This window comes from Indicator indicator, chromosome 24 (genome assembly GCF_027791375.1).
Source record: "Indicator indicator isolate 239-I01 chromosome 24, UM_Iind_1.1, whole genome shotgun sequence".
NCBI classification, from domain to species: domain Eukaryota; kingdom Metazoa; phylum Chordata; class Aves; order Piciformes; family Indicatoridae; genus Indicator; species Indicator indicator.
The window spans coordinates 3,108,481-3,127,485 of record NC_072033.1 but is presented as its reverse complement, the minus strand read 5'-3'; the positions used below and the strand labels follow the sequence as shown (position 1 = coordinate 3,127,485).

The 19,005-nt window shown below is 51.7% G+C and overlaps 1 protein-coding gene across 1 annotated transcript in view; it reads left to right on the top strand.

Annotated features, from left to right (window-relative positions):
- The first annotated feature begins 2,536 nt into the window (after positions 1 to 2,536).
- The window catches only part of TOX2 (TOX high mobility group box family member 2), a 219,334-nt gene continuing 202,865 nt past the window's right edge, over positions 2,537 to 19,005 (top strand). Inside the window, exon 1 of the mRNA XM_054392010.1 lies at positions 2,537 to 2,638. Within this exon, the coding sequence (XP_054247985.1) occupies positions 2,537 to 2,638 (102 nt within the window). The remainder of the gene's footprint in view (positions 2,639 to 19,005) is intronic.

Here is a 19,005-nt window from a genome sequence, read left to right as displayed (position 1 = left end):
CGCAAGACAATGTGACAAGGGGTTGCTCAGATCAGGCTCTGTTTGAGGTCTCCTGAAGACTGATGAATGTGCAAAGTTTGGCAGGGCTGATGGCTGCAAATCTTAAGCTGTGGGGAGCTGAGGAGGCAGTGAGGAAATGGAGTTCCATTTGGGAAAGGTGAGCTCCTGAACTGGTTGGAATGGGACCATTGCGTCTCGGGCACTGAAGAGAAACTAGGTTGTGTCTACTGGGGGGAGGATGCTGTGAGTTTGGTGACAAAATGTGTTCATTTTGGTAGGAAACCACAGAATTAGATCCTGCTTTGAGTGGGGAAAAAAAAAAGGCAATTCAGCCTGAACTGTAAAGCTGCTAGCAATGACTGCACAAGATATGAAATACAATAATTATGATAATTAATAAAGATAATAAACCTTGCTGATTCATACTAATGTCTCAGAGGCTGCTTGCTAATTACTGAACTTTGTGGATAAACAAGCCCAAATAATGCATCCTAAAATACACTTTGTTCCAGTATTTTGACAACTCTCGTTTAGTTTTAATTATTTATGCTCCATAATATCCCAGTCACTCTGCTTGGGAGGGTTCTGCAACAATAACCCAGCTCTAATAATTGGAGGTGTCAGTTCAGCATGTGATGAAACAGGCAGGGAGGGGGAAACAGCCCTTTCTGGGTGTGTTTGGATCAAGAGGAGGCAGAGCTGCAAAGTTGGAATGCAAAAATGTTCTCTGTCTTCACAACACCCCTGATCAGCAGCCATCCCTTCCCCCCCTTCCCCCTCCAGGAGGAGCTCCCCTCGATGAGAACTCCCAAAGCCCAAGCCTGCTTCCCTGCTACTGCAGGATCGTTGCTGATTCTCCAGCTGAATCATGGGGGATGGAAAAAAATAATCAGAAATGTGAAGTAGCTTTTGTGCCCCAGTCAATTTTTATCCTCAGATCCATTTTTTTTCTCTTCCTCCACCATCACGAGGGCTAAAAGCTTGAGTTGTTGTTTTATTTTGTTTTTCTTCATTTATATGAGAGCTACATTTGTTTACATAATCACTTGATTCCCAGAGCTGGCATTCCCTTGAAATCCCAGCCTGCCTCCCAGCTCCCAAACTGGGCAGGGAGCTGGCCTCACTCTTGCAATGAAAGAGGCTTGTGGAAGGACTCGGTGTTTATTCAGCTCAGCTTTCCAGCTGCAAGAGGTTCCTGCAGTAGGGTGTGTGTTGTAAATGTGCCTTTCTACCATGATGTTAAAAAAAAAAAAAAAAAAGCCATTTACATCAGAGATTTGCCAGAAAAGTGACTGTGTCAGCCCTGTCCTGGCTGCCTGTGAGTGTGTGGATTGGTTGAGGTAACTTACTGTGTCTGGGGAAGGAATAATGTACTGCAAAGATGCTGCGTGTAGAACATGATCTTCCACTGGGCTGGTTTCTCGTGGGCCTGTGGGGAGATGTGCTCAGAGGAGAGGCAGGGCAAAGAGCCTGCAGTGGGGTGGCTAAATGAGGTCGGCTCACCTGGGCCATGGCTATGGACCTGGGCAGGGCAAAGCCTGGCTGCCACAGAGCATCCTCCCTCCCCACCTGCTAGATTTGGGCTTTCGGTGCTCATCTGCCCTGCAAGCTCTCGCCACAGGGGGATCGGTGGAGACAAGAGGGAGGGAGAGCTGCTGGGTGATCATGGGTGGTGGGGTCGGAGGGGATGGCAGGGAGGGAGGGCTGCTGGGTGGCGATGGGTGGTGGGTGCTGACTCCAGCAACAGAGTTTGTAAAGGGGAGAAGCCAGGTGATGGGAAGTAGTAGGTCTCCAGGTCTTTGGGGTCAGGAAGCCACCATCAGTGTCAGAGATTGCGAAGGGCTTTGTACCCACCTTCCAGAAGTGAGGTCTAGGTGCCAGGTGCCAGGGCTGTTTATAGGGAGGATCAGCACGACGGCAAGCATCCTTCTCCTTCTGGGGGTGGGCACAAGAGGTATCCGGAGGGGGGGGGAGGGGGCGGTGTTGGGGGGAGAAGAATCACAGACTCATAGAATGGCTTCAGTTGGAAGGGACCTTAAAGATCATCTAGTTCCAACTCTCTGCCTTGGGCAGGGACACCTTCCGCTGGACCAGGCTGCTCAAAGCCCCATCCAGCCCGGTCTTAATGAAGCTGCTTGACACCGTCCTGTGCCCTGAGGAGGCCAAGGCCGAGCAGGCTGCTCCGGTGAGGAGCAGAGATGTGGCAGCGAGCGGGGCGCGGTGTGGCATCCGCGCTGCCGGGTCGCTGGGACCGGGAAGAACGTCCCGGGGGGACTCCGGCCACGCTGCCCCGGGGTGCCGGTGCGGGTGTGTTTGTGTGCATGAGGAGGGGAGGAGGGGGGGGCGCCCGGCCGCCGTGGGGAGCCGCCCGGCCCCGCCGCGAACAATAGCGGCCCGGCGCGGGGCGGTGCGGAGCGGGGCGGGCCGGGGGCCGCCGCCCGCCCTCTCCCCGCCCCCCGCGCCAGAGGCACCGCCGCCGCCGCAGCCGGGTCCATGCCCGCTGGAGCCCCCGCCTGCCGCCGCCCGCAGCCCCGGCATGGACGTTAGGTTTTACCCCTCAGCCCCCACGGCCGTGGGCTCCCTGCCCGGTGCCGACCCCACTTGCCTCGGCCCACTGGATTATTATCACTGTAACAAGGTACCAGTGCTGCGGGGAGGAGGGTGTTGGGAGGGAGGGGGGGATGTGGAGAGGGGGTGGCGGTGCCCGGCGGAGCTGCCCGGGAGGCTTTGCTCCGTGCGTTCCGCAACTTCTCCGCGGGGATGAAGAGGGAGGACGGAAGGAAAGTGCCGGCGGCTCTCGGCTCTTGCGGGAGGGAATTTTGAAAGTGGTCTGGAAGAGGAGCGGGAGAAGCCGTCGGGTCGCCGCTCTGGGCCGGCACCGGTCCCGGCCCCAGCGCTGCAGGGCGTGGGGACCCCGAGCCCCGAGCGCTGCCCGGTGGGGCAGGCGAGGGGCTGCCGGCGGAGGACGGCGCTGGGCTGAGCGAGTTGTTTGTCTGCTCGCTTCCAGCGCTCGGCTTCGTTAACGTTTTCCCAACGGTGCCCGCTGGTCTGGGTGCCGTGGCTGCTGTCGGGCGCTTCTGTTGCTGTTGTTCGCTGGGTTGTTTTGCACCTTCTTGGCTGGGCTGGAGCCGGTGGCACCTCCCGAGCGGGACTCCGGCTCGGGCACCCACTTGCCTGCGCTGCTCGGCGCCCATGCACTCAGCCCCTGGTCCGGGGGTTGCGTGTGTCCCCCACGACCCTCATCACGGCGAGGGATCCTCCCCAACCCTCATTTCCCCGCTCGCTGTGTCTGCGAGGCGAAGCACCGACCCCTGGTCCTGGGAGACGGACCCGCAGCGGGGTAGCTGAGACCGCTGGAACTGCGAAAGGGAATTTACTTCATCCAGGAGAAGAAGCTAAGGGGATTGATGCTCTACTTGAGGGATAAAGAGTTCCCTGACGGTATCGCCTTCCGCGCCTGTAGGTGAAGAGTGCTGATGTTTCAGCAACAAAGCCCTGGGAGCCGTTTGGAGCCAGGATCAGCTCCAAGACAGAGAGCTGGCAGCGTCCTCCTGGGCCAATTTCGGGGGCTTGCTTTGAGGAAAAAAAAAAAAAAAAGTTAATAGAGAAAATGAGCTTCTGCGTTGGGGCTGTGGCTCAGGATGCCCTCATCTCGTCTCGCTGTTGTGATGCTGGGGATGGAACTCTTGAGGAGCAAGCAAAGGGGATCTGTGTGGCTGCCCAGAGGCAGTGAATTAATCTTTCTGTCTCAATAGGTGTGTTTGACTGTTGTCTGTCATCTGGGTCATTCATCTCTCTTTATTAAGTTGTGGCAAACCTAATGGTTCTCGTTTGTTTTGAGATGCCTGCTTATGCTGAAAGGAAACAACTTGAATTGATTTCTTCTGTAGCCATCTACCGCCAGATTCAAACTGGTTTGTTATCGTCGCCGTTGCTTTTAAAACGTTCGGTGCGCTCTTAAAATGCTAAGGAGGAGGTGGGTGGCCTGGGAGTAGGTCACCCGTGCCACGGAAACGTCAGCTGATGAAGTGAGTGTGTGCCTCTGGGAACTGCTGCAACCCCCCGGCACCCCCCCGATCCTGCTGCTTCTGGAGCTCGATTTTACCAAGAAGTTGTTAGATGTGGGCATGGTTTAGTTCTCTTTCCAGTTTCTCCAGCGGCAGCCGGGGCTTGCAGTCGGGCACGTAGTGCTGCAGGTCCGTGCTGTGGGGCAGCACATGGTCCCAGGGTCCCCCCTCGCTACGCTCCCAGGAGAGCCTTGGGGTGCACGGGGCCCCACGTCGTCAGCTCATCCGTGGCCTGAATCCCTGAGATTAGTCCCGGATTAGGCAGTGGCCATCGATCAGCAGGTCCTTGCTGCGGCTCGGCGCTGCGGACGGGGCAGCTGAAGGAGACCGTCTCCGCAGGGTCTCCAGCCAGTGCAGCCCCAGAGAGGGAGAAGGAGAGTTTCAGTGCTGGTCGGGGTGGATGGGACACTGGAGAGGAGCACCCCAGGTGCTGACCACTGCCACCAGATGCTGCTGTTGTCACTGCTACAGAGGATCTTAAGGCAGCGGGAGGAAGAAAGGAAGTGACTTACCCTTTTCTGATATTCAGGGCTCTTTCCCCCCCCCCCCCTCTTCTTTTCTTTTCTGAGTTATCAAATGTCATTTGCTCATGCACACTGGTGCACGTTTGTCTGCGGGGTGAGGCTGCTGGAAGGGAGCCAGAGATTAAATGGGTTTGACTTTGTTTTCTCAGCTCAGTGCAGATGTAACAGTGGTAACTTCAGCATCAAAACATGGCCTGGTGCAGGGCAGGCAGAGGTGCAGCCTCTGCTTTAGAGAACTTCTCTCTGGCTGATGTGGGTGGTGTACAGCTGAGGATCACCACTGACATGCTGACCTTGTGCCTGCTACAGAGAGCACTGTCAGAGCACACCTGGTTCTTGGGGCCACTCTGAGAAACTCCAAAAACTCACACCAGTCCCAACCCCATCGCTTCTGTCTCATGCTGGTGGCTCAGCCTAGAGCCAGGCTGAGACAGTGTCTGCCTCAAAACATTTCTGCTGGAAAAAGCTAGAGAGGAGTGTAGGGTGGACTGGAAAAATCAGACGTTCTCCCACTACCACATGCAAGTATCCCGGATGGAATCCATCTCTGGGAAGGACCTGGGCAAGGAGCATTTACAGCTCCTCCTGCTTCACTGAGTTTATGGAGCAGCTCTAAAACCCTTCGAATTAAAGGGCTTGTTTCAGTCAGGATTGGATTTTAATTCCCCCCCCCCCCAAAGGGCTGCTTAATTTATTTCTTTATTTTGAGAGGAGGGCAAAGAAGCAGGGAAAGAGAGCGTGCGGTGTCACTGCGTATAAATAACTCGCTGAGAGCTCAGCAGAGCTCCGCTCGTGCACCCAACACCTGCCAGCCTGCTGAGGAGATGTGCTTCAGCCCCCAAGCCTCCTGAAATGCTGCTGGAATTGTTGTGTGCACTTACTGAACATGATATTGTTACCCTGAGGGAGGGCTCCAAGCCTGCCTGTGCGCCGCAGCGAGCCACTGTTCCTCCTTGCAGCTCCGGAGGTGCCTACTGCCCAGTGGCGTTTCCCCTTCTGAAAGGATGAGGGATGTTTAGAGGGATAATGAAATGTGAGTGGATGCTCAGGGGGTATTTTCCTTAATCGTGTCCAGAGCATCTCTGTTGGCCACCAGGAAGAACTGGTAGCTGAGAGCAAAGGGTTGGACACCCATGGGTGGAGAATGGAGTCTGTCATACCCCAGCAGGCAGAATGAGAAGGAGCCTTTCCCTCTGTTACCTGCATTTGGTGAGGAGTTTTCATGCTGGTGACATTGAAGCAGGGGGAAAAGGACTTCTCACCTCAACCAGTCCCTATCACAGGTGATCCTGTACAGAGCAGCTTGCTGTGGCAGCTGGGAAGAGGTGCCAGCCCCAAACTTCCCTCTGCCTGGGGACTTGCTACTCACAGCCTGGAGGACTGATGCTCCTTGGCAAGAGTTCTAGGTGGCACTGGGCTCAGCCCAAGGTGCAGGCACAATATAGCCTCGTGTTACAGCAAGCATTTCCAGCCCTAGGGTGCTGGCCCCTCACCCTCTTTCCCATGGGCTGGATCCAGGAGTTGCTCCATTGCTGGGACTGCTCAGAAGAAACAGGTTAGGTTGTGCCTGCACAATGGCCCTGACGGATGGGGGAGGTTCAGCTGAAGGTGGTACTCTCTCTGCAAGGAGCCCTTGTCCAAACTGACACCATCTCTGTCATCAGCTGCCTGAGCCCTGCTGAGCCCTCCATTTCAGATTCCTCTTTTAAATCTGGGTCTAAAGCCCTTTTCTCTGTCCTCTCTGGCCTTTTTCCTGGGGCTTTGCTATCTGCTGCAGACCCCCATTCCTGCTCCCTTGCTGGGGATGAGAAGCTTTCACTGCATCTCGCTGCTGCCTGGGTGTTGTGATGGTGTTAGAGGGAGAGGCAGAATGTTCCTGCACCACGTAAGGGGATCGTTGGTCTGTGGTGGGATGTTCTCACATCCCTCCAGTTGCTTCATGAAAATTTGGGGATTTTTCCCACTTAAGTTCTAGGGAGACTCTTTGCATCTGTATTCCACAATAAGTAAACCATGGGGAAAAAAACCAAACAACAAACCATAAACAGGAGCTTGTTCTGCTTTTAGCTGAGCTTTAGCAACAGGATCTCTCGTGGAAGGATATTCCCAGCCCTTGAACTGTGTGAATCCAAGCTGTACAGGAGGGAGTTTTGCCTTCTTAGCCCAGGCAAAATTGCTTTTGCAGGGGAGGCACACAGCAGGAACCCTGCCTGAGCGCCGTGCCGGGTGCGGTTTCCCGCAGTGCAAGCAGTGATGCTGTGCGGTGCTGCAGGAGGACTCATCCTGCTCCCTGCTCCCTAGGGACGACTTTGGGGAGTGAATTTACATCTCCCTCTTCTTCCTGCAGAAACAGATTTAAATATAAGTTCTTCTTCGCTGCTTGTGGTGTTTCGACACTCAGACTTGGTCAGCACGATGCCTGATTTCCACTTAGGGCAGCGATTGATGGGGAGAAGGAGAAGGATTGTGCTGATCCAGCACAATTCTGTGACACTGGGAGCACCCCTGCTCCTTGGGAACCTCCAGCATCTCCAGTAGCTGATGGGAAATACATGCTGGGGAGCCCTGTAAATACCTGTAGCATTCCTATAGGATTCAACCGCACCACCAGGACTTGTCCCTGATCTTCCTAAGAGGGATCTGCAGCTTCACATCCCCAAGCACACTGTGCCTTGCCTTTTAGGCTGACAAATGGACACAAACTCTTTTGCCAAGACACCCTCATAAATTAGGGGTAATTAAAAGCTCCTAGTCATGAGATGAGAATTAATCTGCAACCAATGCTCTCCTCTTCTTTTAAGGACCCTTCAGAAATGGCATCTGAGCTGCTGGTAGAGCCCAGGTCGCCGCAGCCAATGCATTTCTTGGGGAACATTCTGTTTTCTGTTGACTTTTACCATAAATTGTATATGGCAGTGATAAACACAGACCCTTTTTCATCATTCCAGAAACTGCTTTGCCATTCTGGAAGAACAAATATATTCTCTTCCTTTTTCTGCTTTCTAAGCCACCTCTGTGTTGAAGTGGTGTAAATCTTCCTTTGGAGGTGGAGGATTTGGGGATGGAGGACAAAGTTGGGCAAGTTCTTAATTCGGGGCCCGTTTGGCAGGCAGCTCCTCCTGGTTTGCAGATGTGGAGGGGGTTTTTAGGCCCTGAATACAGCCTGAAAAGTGTTTGAGCTCATGGGCAACCTGTGCCAGTGTCTCACCACCCTCATGGCAAAGAACTTCTTCCTAACATCCAATCTGAATCTACCCATTTCTAGTTTTGCTCCATTCCCCCCAGTCCTATCACTCCCTGACACCCTAAAATGTCCCTCTCCAGCTTTCTTGGAGCCCCCTTCAGATACTGGAAAGCCACAAGAAGGTCTCCTCAGAGCCTTCTCTTTTCCAGACTGCATAGCCCCAACTCTCTCAGTCTGTCTCCAGAGCAGAGCAGCTCCAGCCCTTTGCTCATCCTCCTGGCCCTTCTCTGGCCCTGGACCTTCCAGCACCTCCAGATCTTTCTTGTAATAGAGGCTCCAGAATTGGATGCAGTAATCCAGGTGGGGTCTCACCAGAGTGGAGTAGAGGGAGAGAATCAGCTCCCTCAGCCTGCTGGTGCTGTGTATAACAATGTGTTGTTTGGGGCTGATTCTGAACAGCCTTGTTAAAAAAGAAAGATGTTGAGTTGCTCAAACATGTCCGGAGAAGGGCAGCAAACCTGGTGAAGGGTCTAGAGCACAAACCCTGTGAGGAGAGGCTGAGGGAGCTGAGGTTGTGTAACCTGGATAAGAGGAGGCTCAGGGAAGACCTCATTGCTCTCTACAACTACCTGAAGGGAGATTGTAGCCAGGTGGGGGTTGGGCTCTTCTCCCAGGCAAGCAGCAGCAGAACAAGAGGACACAGTCTCAAGCTGTGCAGGGGGAAATTTAGGCTTGATCTTAGAAGAAGTTCTTCAGAGAAAGAGAGATTGGCCATTGGGATGTGCTGCCCAGGGAGGTGGTGGGGTCAATGTCCCTGGAGGTGTTTAAGCAAAGCCTGGATGAGGCACTTGGTGCCATGGTCTGGTTGATTAGTTAGGGTTGGGTGATTGGTTGCACTTAATGATCTTGGAGGTCTCTTCCAACCTGGTTGATTCTGTGATTCTGTTAAGGGCCTGATCTCTGAGAGTCCCTCTAGCACAGGAGGCATCAAAAGGCCAAAATTGAGGAACAAAATGTTTCAAGTTTGCCTGATTTAATTGTTGATTGAAATGTTGTGCTCTAAATCAGTGATCCAAAGCATGTTATACCACCCTCACATGATATGAGGAGGGAATCTCATTAATGCTGATCAATATCTAAGGGGTGAATGTCAGGAGCATGGAGCTAGACTCTTCTCAGTAGTGCCCAGTGACAGGGCAAGGGGCACAAACTGGAGCACAGGAGGTTCCACATAAGCATAAGGAAAAAACTTCCTCATTGTAAGGGTGCTGGAGCCCTGGAGCAGGCTGCCCAGAGAGGTTGTGGAGTCTCCTTCTCTGGAGAGATTCCAAACCCATCTGAACATGTTCCTGGGTGATGTAGTCTGGGTGATCCTGCTTTGTCATGGGGGCAGGACTGGGTGATTTTCAGAGGTCCCTTCCAACCCCTACCATTCTCTGATTCTGTGGTAAATCTACAAACAGCTCTGGGCTTATGAGCTTGCAACAGGCACCAGGATCCATTTGTGCATCCATAACAGAGAAAACATTCCACTGACAAATTGTGTTTTGCTTGTAAAAGACCCAGAGCATCCTATAGCTTTGAGAGTCATGGAATCACGGAATTGTTTCAGTTGGAAGAGACCTTTAAGGTTATTGAGTCCAACCCTGTGCTCGTGTAGCTGCTTGCTTGGGGCAGTGGGGAGAGCTCCTGTGAGCCCTGCAGAGCTCTGCTAGGGCCCTGCTTTTGCTGCTTGTCATGGGCACTGCTGGCTCCTTTCATAGAATTGTCAGGGTTGGAAGGGACCTCAAGGCTCAGCCAGTTCCACCCCCCTGCCATGGGCAGGGACACCTCACACCACAGCAGGTTGCTCACAGCCACATCCAGCCTGGCTGCAAAAACTTGCAGGGATGAGGCTTCCACCACCTCCCAGGGCAACCTCTTCCAGTGTCTCCCCACCTTCATGGGGAAGAAATTCTTTCTTAACATCCAGTCTGAATCTCCCCACTTCTAATTTTGCTCCATTCCTCCTTTCCTAGTTGTTGGTGTTACCACTGTGGTATTTCTGCAGCATTTGAAGAAATAAATAATAACAACAATAATAATAATTTTAAAAAATCTCTGTTTTCATTCTGCCTTCACTTTGCACCTCCTTGCTGCTGGCTGTGAGGAGCAGGAGAGCTTTATCCTATCTAGCTGCCCAGTTTTTCCTTACTACCTTTGTACTCCTCTGGTTTTTGGCTTGGGTTTTTTGTTTTGGTGGTTTTATGGTGTTTTGTTTTTTTGGTTGGTTGTTTGGTTTGGGAGGATTTTTGTTGTTGTTTTTTTTTTTTTTTCCCAAAATGAGCTCTAGATGCTTTTACCATAAGCTGGGTTATATCTTTCAGCAGAAATGAAGCATATAATTGTGTTTTCCTAACAGCTCTGCATTAAAAAGAAGTTATTGTGCTGCTAATGTGTTTTCCTTGACGATTTTCCATCCAGCAAGTGCGAGGCTTCTGTCTGAAGCTGCTTGTGTGCCACCTTCCTCTGCCTCTGCTGTAGATTCTTTCTGCTGCATTTCTAAAGGCAGTGGTAGTGTGCTTCCAGCTTTGATGCCCTTAAGTCCTAATTGGAGGTTTGAGCTCTTAATGTTCCACCTTTGTGATTTTACACACACGTTTTCGCGTCATTAAAGCTCACACCTGGGGATACACAGTTCAGCTGCGGGGCAGGAGCTGGGGGGAGGGAGGAGAAATCCCACCCCAAAACTTACTGAAACAAGCACTAATCAACCCACCCTTAAAAACAAAACAAAACAAAACAGTGATTGGAAGCAGTCTCAAATTGCCTCATTTTGCACTTCTATGACTAGATTTAAATATTTTAATCATCTGCATCCCTCCCCTCCCCCTTTCCCCATTGTTCCCTGGGGTGGGTTGGCTCAGTGGATGCCGTTTCTCCTCTGAGGAACGGCGCTGGCTGCCTGCAGGCAACATCTTTGGGTTGTGTGCCAAAGAAACATCTCTCCTCCAGTTCCTCCACCAGCATCTTTTTGCATAGATTGCTTGACCTCAACAGATATAATTAAACCTCTTCCTGATGGCTGTGTGAGTTCAGCTGGGCTCTGTGGTCAGCCTAACTGCTAGAGAAAGGTTACATCGAGGGTCCTGGACCAGTAATTGTTATTGTGGAAAGATTATTCGAGCTGGTTTTATGCTGGTTGCCACCTGTGGCTACTGGGGAACCTTATCTGCAGCAATGGGGTAGCTCTTGGTGTGAGGCAGGTTCCTGACCTCCAATTGCAGCCTGGGTGCAGGAGGCTGGGCTGTGTTTGAGATGGGGATATTGTCATTTTGTTCTGTTGGTTGAAGGACCCAGCCTCTTGCTCCTACAGTGCTTTCTTTATCTCTCTCAGTGTTGCTAAGAACCTCATAACTTGGCAGGAGCTGGAAAAGGGGGATGGCAGTAAGGGGACTTATTCCCAAGTGGTGGTGGTGGGGGGGGTGGTAAAACTTGCTGCAGCTCTGCCCTGAGCCCCTCCTCCCCACTCCTGATATTCATCTTCACTTCCGTGTAGCTGAAGCCCCCAGCCCTATGAAGAAGGGTTGGGGCAGCTCCTGCTCCAACTTGGGCAACCCTGGCAGCACAGTGCTCAGGGAGATGGAGGAGCAAGCTCTAGGCATGCTGGCACATGCCAGCTCCACCTCTGGTGGCATGCTTTGGGTCACCTAGGCTGTATCTTCCCCTGTGCCCCGTGGATCCGGCAGCAGCAAGGAGCTGGCTTTTCACGGGATTAGCTGGATCACATTAGCAGGTTTTTCTTCCCACAAAACCTACTGATGACTCAGACTTTCCATTCCTCTCTGGACTCATCAGGGAGGCTCCATCCCTTTTCTCCTGGCTGGCTGCTGCACTCTGCTTTCCTCCTCTCCTCTCACCTTCAGAGAAAAACCATCATCTTCCTCTCCTGCTTGCAGGGTGGAGCCTGTGCTTGCCTGTGATGAGGGCTGGGAGATAAGGGCTGTGTTGTGGTTCTGCCATTTATCCTCTGCATGAACTGGCCTAGGTCTTTGCCTCCAGAAGCACCAAGGCATGTGGGGGTGACCCAGGCACTTAAAGGGTGTTTTTACAAATTATTTGATCCATCCTGAGCTCTGAGCATCTGCTGCAGGAGATTTGGGTCTCTGGAGAGGTGGAAGCAGAGCCCAGGACACCCAGAAAGGCTTCTTTCTTCCAGAGATGTGGATCTCCACGTTTGTACCTATGAAAGGGTTTTGCTTTCCACTGAGTCACTTTCCATCCTGATTTTACCCAGTGGTTTATTCTTGGGATCTCTCTTCGCTCTCCCTGGGAGGGTGGTAGAGCTGTATGGCTCACTGGGAGTTGTTCATCCATTTGAAAATCCTCAGTTGAAACAATTTGAATGTGAAGAGTGAGCCTGTGTAGGGCAGGAGATGGAGTGGGTGATGGTAACGGGGATCTTGGCTTCATGTGGTGCTGGTCCCACAGCAGCTGGCTAAACTTGGTTGTTCCTAGCAGTGTGCAGCCTGAGCTCCTTTCTGCTCCACAAGCTGATCTCTGGGTCAGTGATGAGCAGTTTCATTCCACCTCTACCATCATCTTTCCTTTACACTATGGGGAAGATGCTGCCAGGGGCGTAGGGACATTTGGAGCACTGCAGCCATGGGGAGGACAAGGTGGGCTGCTGAAGGTTGGCTTCTCCTAGTCCAGTGCTGCTGCACCAGCAGCCCATGGGCTTCAAGTCTCCCTGGCTGATGCTACTTGCTAGCCCTGGATCAAATGATGGGTTTTTTTTTTCATTGCTTGTAGTAACTGAACCCTGAAATAAAGGTAATTTTGTTTTTTGCTGTCATGAAATAACAGCTTGGATCCATTCCACCTTTTTCCTGGGTGCTCCTTTGAACAGTGGATTTTCTCTGGTGAGCCATCTCAGCACAGTGTGCCTGCCAGGGGTAAAATGGTGTGTTTGGAGAGAATTAGGGTTCTAGTCCTTGGTGCCAGAAGAGGGGCAGCAGGCCCTGGACTCCCTAGTGAAAAGGAAAGAAACTTTGACAGCGTGGACATGAAATTTGTGGCAGCTTTAGAGGAAGTTTGGGATGGAAACGCTTGGCTGAAGGATCTTGGTTTGAGGGAAGAATCTTGGTTTGTCCCAGCTTATGCAATGGGCACCAAAAAAAAAAAAAAAAGGCATTTGGATGTCATCTGAAGAAGAAAATGCATAAATGCTTTGTGGAGGAAATGTGAAGCACAGATGCTGGTGCTTGTTGTAGCTCTAGGAAATATGTGTTCCCCTGACAGGGTCCTGTGCTCTTTCTCAGTGTCAAACCCAGGGAGGCAACTTTCCCCCTGATGTCTTAGCTTGTCTCTGAGGAGCATTCAAAGGAGAAGAAGAATGTGCTGTTAAAAATATCAGACTTCTGGGGTTGGCTGGCAGACTTTACTGCTGATAAGCATTGTTGATTGAAGATCAAACAGCCCTTGAAGAAAAATCTTCCTATGAGCACCATGCAACCCTGCAGCCAGACAGTGAGGTCAGGCCAGCTTTGTGCCGTGGATGTTTAAGAACCTGCACTGGAATTATGGGCTGGGCTCCTCTGCCCTAGGTGGATATTGGTGACATGGTGGTTTTTCAAGCTGATAAATCTGCTACAGCTAAGAGCAATGTTTATTAGATGCTGAGAGAACCAGAGTCATGTTTTCATTATCAGGTGGTAGTTTTATTATTAATTTTTCCCCCTCTTTTTTTTCTCCTTGTTCATCCTGGAGAAGAGAAGGTTCCAGGGAAAGCCTTCTGGTGGCCCTTCAGTGCATAAAGAGGCTGATCAGAAAAGCTGGGGACAGACTTTTGAGCAGGGCCTGTGGTGATGGGGCAAGGGGTGATGGTGTGAAACTAGAAGAGGGAGGATTTAGAATAGAGAGAAGGAAGAAATGTTTGACACTGAAGGTGGTGAGACCCTGGAACAGCTTGGCCAGGGAGGTGCTAGAAGTCCCATGCCTAGAACCATTCTAGGTGAGGTTAGATGGGGCTCTGAGCAGCCTGCTGTAGTTGCAGCTGTCCCTGCTGACTGCAGGTGAGTTGGACTAAACGACCTTTAAACGTCTCTTCCAACCCCAAATTTGCTCTAATTCTGTGATTAAGCTAAAGCATCTGCCCAGGAGGAAGGGCTGCAGGTCATGAGGAGAGCTGAAGACAAGTGGAATGTGCTCTTTAATTAATTGACAACCTGCATATCTGTGTCAAGGTGGCAAATTAATTGTGGGTGGCTGTTTGCAGAGCAGATAGTTCTGCCCTGGCTGTGCCAAACGCTTCCTGGGGAGTATTTAACTCTTTGATTTCACTCAGCCCGCAACGTAGGTTTTATGGAAACTGTATTAAATCAATTTTTTTCACCTAAGAGATGGGCTTTGAAAAGGGAGCAAAAATATTCATGAAAAAGGTCATTTTAGCTTCATAAACTTGCAGCCCTTTGAGGAAGGTGGTTGGTGTGTAGTGAGCTTCTGATGGGGGAGGCCAAACGCCAGTGAGGATAACCCTCGGTCGTCTGGGGAAGCAGGCGACCAGTTTTGTTTTGTGAAGAGGACAAATGAAAGGAGCCCATCTTCCAAATCATAAAATAGCTAAGGCTAGGAAACGGGCCTCTGGAAGTGTATTTAAAAATAATTCCAACAGCTCCTTCTGGGATTGAGAGGGCAGGAGAGAAAAATGTCGATGTCCAGCCCGCACCAGCTACGACACCGTGAGAGCCTCAGTGGTGGTGGCTGCAGTCAAATGCTAAATGGGAAGCTTGTAATAAAAAGGGCTTCAGTTAGAATGAATAAAATGTGAAATGCCTCATTCCTTGGAAAAGGCACAGTATTGACTGAGCTTTAGAAACACATCCTGTGGGAGCAGGGCTCCAGATTGCAGGCTCCAGAGCTGGCTCCCGCATCCTTTCCCTGCCTGTGTTTCTATTCCTGTCAGAGCGCAGGGTTTCATTTATTTATTTATTTATTTCCCTTTTCTGGCTGTAAAGGTCACAGCGTGCAAGCTTGAGAGGAAATTAGCAAAGAGCTGGAAACAAGGGCAGCTTTCAAAGTTGTCATCTGCTTCTCCCACTCTTGCACCTTCCCGTGGCAGCAGGATGCCACCCCACACGTGAGACTTCCCTGCTCTGCTACTGCAGGCTCTGCTGGAGTCACACTAAGTCCCTTGGGATGTTTCTGCTCTGTCCAGCTGGACTGGCCAACCTGTTTTCATTCTAGTCTTCACAGTGTTGAAGGGCTGAGTTCCTGAATGTGAGGTGCTGGCCACTAAACCAGTGCAGTAGAGAAGAATGTGTCCCATTTCCAGAGCAGAGACAGAGTACTGATTGTTGTAGAGTCATAGAATAGTTTGGGCTGGAAGGGACCTTTAAAGGTCATCCAGTCCACCCCCCTGCAGTCAACAGGGACATCTGCAGCTACAGCAGGTTGCTCAGAGCCCCAAACAGCCTGACCTGGAATGGTTCCAGGCATGGGACATCTACCACCTCTGTGGCCAAACTGTTCAGTGCCTCCCCACCCTCAGTGTCAAACATTTCCTCCTTCTCTCTAATCTGAATCTCCTTCCCTGGAGTTTTCTCCAGGGTATCGCAGGGAATATAAACCCAATCTGCATGGAAAGATGCAATAGTCATTGTCAAAACAGAATGCTCATATAATGGGAAAATCCAAGGACAGAATAGAAACTTTTTTCTGTCTTGGACCAAGTTTGATTCATTTTAAGCCCTTCTGTCCAGAACTGTCCTCTGTGAGCTGTGTGTGAAGCCACAGGAGCAGTTCCCACTTCCAGGAAAGTACTGCTCGAAGTTAATTGTATGGGAAATTTGGATTGCAACATCCTCTTTTCTTGTGGATTCATCTGATGATGTCCTGCTCAGCTGGGGCCTCTCATCTGCCCCCAGACTTAGAAATCTTGGATATTGTTGAGGTGAGAAGAGCATCTGGGGCTTTAGCTTGTGTCGCTGTCATTGTGCCATGAGCATGGGGATGGTGCCAGCTTGGAAGGGTTCCTGACTTGGCACTGAAAGGAGCTTAGGAGCAAGCTGCCTCCTTCCTTAGTGCAGTTTTAGCAGGAAGGCTGCAAGATCCAGAGGTTTCTGAAGAGCTGCTCTGTCTCTTCCCATCACTAGGTCACCAGGCCAGAGAGCTGAGAGATCAGATGTCCTGAAATGGGTTGCCATCCTGCCCTCCATGCATGGATGTGCACATGATGGCTGCTCCAGGTGTCAGTGAGGCACATACAGCAGGACAGGGGATAGCTGAGCCACCTGAAACTGCTGTCCTCATCCCTTTGGCTAGAGCTGGAGCCACTGGAGAGCCCAAAGGGTCTTCTGCTGTATTTGTTTGGGGATGAACATCACCTCCAGTGCTACTAACCCATCAACACCCAGGCTTGAACTGACTTAGTAGTTACAAGGTGAAGTTTGATGGGGCATTTCTGTAGCTGTTGGAGCTTTGTCCAACTCCATGGGGCTGGTTAGCCAAGGCCATCAATGCCTTGGGTCCCTGGTCAGGCATCACTCAGCTCTGCAGTTAGTGGGGCTGGAGGCAGCTCAGCAGGAACTGCTCAGACCTTACAGCTTGGAGCCCTGGGTGAGACGGAATTGGAATCACAGAATTGTCTAGATCAGGAAAGACCTTAACGGTCAGCAAGTTGAATCAAGGACTTTGACTAAACCATATCCTTAAGCCCCACATCTACACAAGTCTTAAATCCCTCCAGGGACATAGCCTCTACCACCTCCCTGGGCAGCCTGTTCCAGTGCCTGAGAACCCTTTCCATGAAGAAATTTGTCCTAATATCCAGCCTAAACTTCCCTGAGCACAACTCGAGGCCTCTTCCTCTTGTCCTGTCGCTTGTTACTGGGTTAACAGACTGACCCCCACCTCTCTGCAACCTCCTTTCAGGGAGCTGTAGAGGGCCAGAATCACAGAACTACAGAAACATTCAATTGGAAAAGACCTTCAGGATCACTAAATCCAACTATTGACCCTACTCTGCAAAGTTCACCCCTAAACCATATCCCCAAGCACCACATCCAACTGACCTTTAAACACATCCAGGCTTGGGGACTCCACCACCTCCCAGGGCAGCACATTCCAATGCCTGACCACTCATGCTGGGAAAAATTTTTTCCTACTGTCCAGTCTAAACCTACCCAGTCATAGCTTTATGTCTCCCCCTCAGCCTCCTTTTCCCAACAGGTGCTCCCTTCACTGGGTTAAGTGATGCAGTGATTGGACTGCCTTAGGAAAGCTTAGTCCAAGGTAGGGTGGGGAGGAGTCGTATAAGGGAAGCTGAATCCCCTGCTCATCTCAGCTGCCATTTGGGCTTCACGTCCCCTCGCGGAGGTTCCCTCCTCTCCCTCCCTGCTGCCCAAGCGGTGCTTCTGTTGCTGTTTATTTCCTTCCCAGCCCGGGGGCTGCCGCGGGAGGGTGTGTCTCCTTGCTCTGCCGCCTGCTCCTGATGCTCGGCTTCCCTTGCTAATACCAATTGTTTCTGCCAAAAAGCTCTGGGTGGTGTTATGTAAACCTCGAATCGCAGGCTAACAAACGCTCTCCTCCCGGCGCTCCCGAGGCGCTGGGTGCGATTCGCTGCCTCTGCTGCCGTCAGGCACATCGTGCCAGGGCTCCCCTTGGCACGGGATGCCACCAGCCACACCAGCCGTGGCCATCTGAGCCAATAGCGCTGTCATCACTGGGAGCCGTAGTGGGAGGCTTGACAGCGCCCCGGCAGGCAGGCTGGGGTTGAGGCTCTCAGGCAGCCAGCAACAGAACAAGAGGACACGGAATCACAGAATCAGCCAGGTTGGAAAAGACCTTGGAGATCATCAAGTCCAACCTGGCACCCAACACGATCTAATCAACTAAGCCATGGCACTGAGTGCCTCATCCAGCCTGATTTTAAACACTTCCAGGGATGGTGACTCCACCACCCCCCTGGGCAGAACATCCCAATGGCCAATCTCTCTTTCTGGGAAGGATTTCTTCCTAACATCCAACTTAAACCTCCCCTGGCACAGCTTGAGACTGTGTCCTCTCATTCTCTCACTGGTTGCCTGGGAGGAGAGACCAACCCCCACCTGGCTACAATCTCCCTTCAGGGAGTTGTAGACAGCAATGAGGTCTCCCCTGAGCCTCCTCTTCTCCAGGCTGAACACCCCCAGCTCCCTGAGCCTCTCCTCACAGGGCTGTGCTCCAGACCCCTCTCCAGCTTTGTTGCCCTTCTCTGGACACATTCCAGCATCTCATTGTCCTTCTTAAATTGAGGATCCCAGAACTGGACACAGCACTCAAGGTGTGGCCTGACCAGTGCTGAGCACAGGGCAGGATGACTTCCCCGCTCCTGCTGGCCACACTATTCCTGATCCAGGCCAGGATGCCATTGGCCTTCTTGGCCACCTGGGCACACTGCTGGCTCATGTTCAGCTGTTGTCAACCAGCACCCCCAGGTCCCTCTCTGCCTGGCTGCTCTCCAGCCACTCTGTCCCCAGCCAGTCTCAAGCTGTGCAGGGGGAAATTTAGGCTTGATCTTAGAAAAAAGTTCTTCCCAGAAAGAGAGATTGGCCATTGGGATGTGCTGCCCAGGGAGGGGGTGGAGTCAACATCCCTGGCAGTGTTTAAGAAAAGCCTGGATGAGGCACTTAGTGCCATGGTCTGGTTGATTAGTTAGGGTTGGGTGACTGGTTGGGCTTGATGATCTTGGAGGTCTCTTCCAACCTGGTTGATGATTCTGTGATTCTGTGTGATTCTGTTTGCAGAGCAAACTGTTTGTACCTGCCCAGCAAAGCTTGGCTTCTGGCACTAGGGGCTGTGATTGTGCTGTTGGCTTTGCAGCAGTGTTGGTGGATGCTACATAGGTGGTTCCATGCCAGCACCAGAGAGTGGCTTGCTACATAAGGAACAGGCTGCCCAGGGGGGTTTGGAGTCTCCTTCTCTGGAGATATTCAAAATCCACCTGGATGTGTTCCTGTGTGATCTGCTCTAGGTGATCCTGCTCTCCCAGGGGGGTTGGACTGGATGAGCTTTCAAGGTCCCTTCCAGCCCCTAACATTCTGTGATTCTGTCATCTTGCTACACCCATCTCTGTCCATGGTCCAGGCAAAGCCTTTTTGGTCCTTGTGCTTGATGCTCTGCTGAGACCTTACCTGGAGTACTGCATCCAGATCTGGAGCCCTCAATACTGGAAGGGCAGGGACCTGATGGAGAGGGTCCAGAGGATGACCAC